Raw genomic sequence first — 4757 nt, 5'->3', positions numbered from 1 at the left:
TCTGGTGTGTGGTGGTCTGAGTTGTGGGGTGGAGGTGTGGTGGGTGGAGTGGTGTGTACTGTGGGGTGCCGGTGTGTGCGTGTGGTGGAGGGTGTGCGTGGTGAGGGCCATTGTGTGGGTGGAGGTGTGCGTGGGTGGGCCGGCGTGTAAGTGTGCAAGTGGGTGGAGGATGTGGTGGGTGGGGAGGGCTGTGGGGTGCGGTTTGTGGTGGTGGAGGTGTGGTGCGTTGTCCGTTGTGGTGGGTGAGGTGGGTGCGTGAGTGGGTGGAGGATGGGTCGGAAGTGGTGGGTGAGGTGGGTGGAGGTGTGGTGGGTGGCCGCGTTGGTTGGGTGGAGGGTGTAACATTCTAGTAATTTCTACAGATCATGACACGTTGCATGGGCTATTTATTTTTTTCCAGTTTTATTTTTTTCACATTCCACGTTCAAAAACATTAAAATAGTGGGAATTTTTTGCATGGCAACGTCACAACAACACGAAAATACGACGCCACCTATCGGATCTTATATGTGCTAATATTTTTTATTTTTGTTTGTTTATTTATTTATTTTTAGTTTTGAACGCCGTCTCCGCACCGCTCAACGGATCCTCTCCAAACTTGGTCGGAACATTCTAGTAATTTCTACAGATCATGACACGTTGCATGGGCTATTTATTTTTTTTCAGTTTCATTTTTTTCACATTCCACGTTCAAAAACATTAAAATAGTGGGAAATTTTTGCATGGCAACGTCACAACAACACGAAAACGACGACGCCACCTATCGGATCTTATATGTGTTAATATTATTTTTTTAAATATTTTTTAAATATTTTTTTTTTTAGTTTTGACCACCTAACGGGCATGGACGGGTATGGCTAGTTATCCCTAATTGAGCATCTCGTTAGCGGCTATTAACGTGCCTGTCTCTCGAGCAAGGGCGGAGACCATGAGCAAGCACGAACGCTCACGGTTTCCCCGTGTACACGCGCGTAGCCTAAGCAACGCCGATTAACCCCCCCCCTTCCCACACACACACATTTTAAAGCCAACTGTGCTTTCTCCTTCCACTCCACCCTCACTACTACTTTTCTCGACACTCACGAAAAATGCGCACAAAAATCTATGCCGGCGTCTAGTTTTGCAACACAGGCATTTACGCATGTTAACGTATGCTGTCCCACGCGATCGGACCGCGTGCAGATAAAAGTGCCGTCCTGAATTTCGACAATCAATAAAGCATTTACACGCGCGCAATGCCAACACTCGCTCACTGCATTATTAAAGTGTGTATTGCGATATTTTTGCTCAGAAAAACTAAATATAGCTGAATATAGTCTCACCTGACAGCGAAAATATCACTGATTACACCAACATTGAAAATACTAAGATTTTATGCAGTTATAGCATAGAAAATTGGATATGAACAGCAATGCATTTTATCGTGTCGCGATAATGCCTAATGTCAGAATTGGTAAACTTGTATTTGTGTCTGTGATTAATTTAAAACAAGTGCATGATTTGAGAAAGCCTGTACATTGTCTATGGCAGATAAGCGGTGGCGCCACTAGCTAATCCATACAGGTTTCCGGCTAGTTTCAAGATGACAACAAATGCTTGTTTACCAAACTAGTAGTTCGAAACTGGCACTTTTTTGGTGAATACGAAGGTTCTAAGACATTTTATTGTTACTCTAGACAATTGCTGTTACTCAAGCAATCGAGTAAGTTACGTCAAATCGCAGACGGGGCCGCCGCATGGCAGCGAGCCCGTCTTAATCGACGTAACGCCTCTCTATTATCTCACTCACCTTGTCTCCACTTGAGTAGAAAAAGTACAAAAAGCTCACTATATTACAGTGCTCCAATCTCCTCATTATTTGTAATTCTCGATTCTGGAAAAGAAGAGGAAATGATGAAGAAATGGGGAGCATTAATTGTCATCTCTGGAATTTCGCGAGTGAACGCACGTGATTCGCGATAGACAATCGTCCGCAGGTCGCCCGCGTGCGAACACACACAAGATGCGCTGTTCATTACCACCCCCGCAGCATACGAACGCGATGCTGGAACGCCTGATTCTGAGAATGTGAATCGCAACAAGAAACAATGCTTTACTTGGCCTAAATCAAAACAGTAGTGCACGTGCTATCCATTCGCTACCTATCAGCTGTGGGTGTAGATAGGGATGGCGGGAGAGAGAAAGATATGAAAGTGATGAGAGTAGGTATGTGTGCACGCGCCTGCGTACATGTAAAGCTCACCAATAGTAGAGGTATAGTCCGTCGCACCGAATATCAACTCCGGGGCTCTGTAGTAACGTGAACAGATGTAGGAGACATTCGGTTCTCCTTTCACCAGCTGCTTCGCACTGCAACCAGTCAAACACGTACGTTAGTCTACCTTGTGTGGTGCGTGCACGCACATGCGAGTGAGTGCGCGCTCGCACGTGCGTGTGTGTGCACGCACGCGTGTGTGTGCACGCACGCGTGTGTGCGTGTGTGCCTGCGCGTCCGTGTGCATATATGTCAGTGTCAATGTATTTATCTGTAACTGAGTTCTGCGTGTCTGTTTACTGCATACGAACGCACACAGATAAAGAGCTGCTTCAAATGCCAGGTAACTGTACCACAGCAATGTCACGCCGAAGTCAATGACACAGTGACACCGCCCAACCACTAATTGGAATCGGATGAACATGGCAGTAAACAAACGTGACATGAAAACGAGGGGAAAGTCCTGCGGCACTCAAAATCAGGAAGCGAGACGTAACTACAGCGACATTGCAATCACGGAGTGCGACACTAGACTCACGTACAGCCATGACGTAAACACACAACCACACCTCACACACAGCTACATGTAAACACACAACCACAACTCACACACAGCTACATGTAAACACACAACCACAACTCACACACAGCTACATGTAAACACACAACCACAACTCACACACAGCTATGATGTAAACACACAACCACAACTCACACACAGCTACACGCAACCACAACTCGCGTATAGCTACGACGTGAACATGGAACTGAATATAAACGAACGACACACAATTTGCACCTCTAAAGAGCATGAGAGATGGCTTACCTTCCGAAATCACAGAGTTTGAGCACTGCAGTTTCAGGATCAAGCAGCAGATTCTGAGGTTTGATGTCCCGATGGCAGATTCCCAGTGCGTGTATGTAGGCTAGGCTTCTAAATAGCTGATACAAATACAGCTGCAACAGATAAAAACGCGCGCGCGTGAATACAATCAGATCACACGTTGTCAACCTGCTTCCCGGGACGAACAAAGACGACAGAAGGAGTCAGGCCACTCTAGCATTCGCGATGCATTACTCAACGTTCACGGATGCTGTGGTTACGACTGATAGTACTACAACTGCAGCATTACCTACTCATCCAGCATCCCTCATTACAGTCCAGGGGAGTAGTTGTGCATGCTCACTTTGCAATCGTTAGCTTCATCATGTGTCATCAATTTTACATTAAATGTGAAAAGATGAGACAGAAGATAACAGTAGTACTCTAGTTTCAGACCGATCATAGATTTCTAGACGGTGATATCATATTGTTAGAATGCGAGCATTGAGGGTCGTTCCTGTCGCGTGTGATATCTATATATCTGTTCATATATAGCTATTAAGGTGAAAAGCTCAACTATAAAGCTGCCTATCGTACGTGTGCGCAGCAATAACGTTTTCGTTCATTTTTAGCCTACCGACAAGCACTAGATAAACACGACAGACAGGTGAATGATGATGACACCTGCACTGACAGACGCACGCAGACTCCCCACCCCCACCCCAAACAAACAGGATAATGAAGCCCCACTTCGATGAGCGATTAGGCAAATTAGCTGCTAGGCGCGGAAAAATCCATATTGCCCGCACACAAGCACAACATCATCTGTGAGTCTCAAGCGCTCTTAAGAGCCATCGCCATTTATTTACCTGGTCGTGTTATTGATGTCGGGTAAAAAACATGTCGGCGGGCTTGATTACATAATATTGTTGCCGTGACGACACAGGCGTGCGCACAATCGCCGCAACGACACACGCACGCACAAGGTTACCGTGATGGCAACAATGCATGCACGGTCGCCACGACGACGTCAGTGGCGAACATACGGCTGCAGGTACGACGTTAGCCGCGCGATCACTCTCTTACCTTTATATACAAAATGGGAACGGTCTGTTTGGTTTTGCTGTAGTGTCTCGCTACCCTGTACACAGTCTCCGGCACATACTCCAACACCAGGTTCAGATAGACCTCGTCCTTCTGCAAGAAAAGCCACGCGACCTTGAGTGGCTGACTCAAACACACGTGGGGCTGCGGCTGCCGTCGTATCGCGATCCCCACAGACACCCTCCCCGCCAGCTGTGGGACGTGCAGCTACGGCGCAGGCATCAGCTGTTAGTTCACCGCCTACACACCACCCAGCAGTACTGCGAATGCAGAGCTCGGAGTGACCGTAAATGACCACCGAATGTTTAGCTGCGTGCGCGGTGGCACCAGTTGAGCGACGGTCGTACGCGCAGCCGAGATTATCTCTCATCTTACTATAAATTGGAGATTTTCTGTGTGTGTGTATGTGTTTCCGGCTATACGTTTCCGCACCGCTCGACGGATCCTCTCCAAACTTGGTACGAACATTCTACAGATCATGACACGTTGCATGGGCTATTTTTTTCAGTTTTATTTTTTTCACATTCCACGTTCAAAAACATTAAAATAGTGGGAAATTTTTGCACCGAGCGCGGG

At 46.9% G+C, this 4757-nt stretch overlaps 1 protein-coding gene across 1 annotated transcript in view; it reads right to left on the bottom strand.

Annotated features, from left to right (window-relative positions):
• Window positions 1-1753: 1753 nt before the first annotated feature.
• The window catches only part of LOC106810529 (glycogen synthase kinase-3 beta-like), a gene marked incomplete in the record, with an annotated part of 29863 nt that continues 26859 nt past the window's right edge, over window positions 1754-4757 (bottom strand). The window contains 4 exon segments of the mRNA XM_014813909.1: window positions 1754-1799; window positions 2218-2349; window positions 3081-3211; window positions 4164-4274. Coding sequence (XP_014669395.1) covers window positions 1754-1799; window positions 2218-2349; window positions 3081-3211; window positions 4164-4274 — 420 coding nt within the window.

This window comes from Priapulus caudatus, unplaced genomic scaffold (assembly GCF_000485595.1).
Source record: "Priapulus caudatus unplaced genomic scaffold, Priapulus_caudatus-5.0.1 Scaffold449, whole genome shotgun sequence".
In the NCBI taxonomy this organism is placed as follows: domain Eukaryota; kingdom Metazoa; phylum Priapulida; class Priapulimorpha; order Priapulimorphida; family Priapulidae; genus Priapulus; species Priapulus caudatus.
The sequence above is the reverse complement of the archived record's forward strand: the minus strand, read 5'-3'. Positions and strand labels throughout refer to the sequence as shown.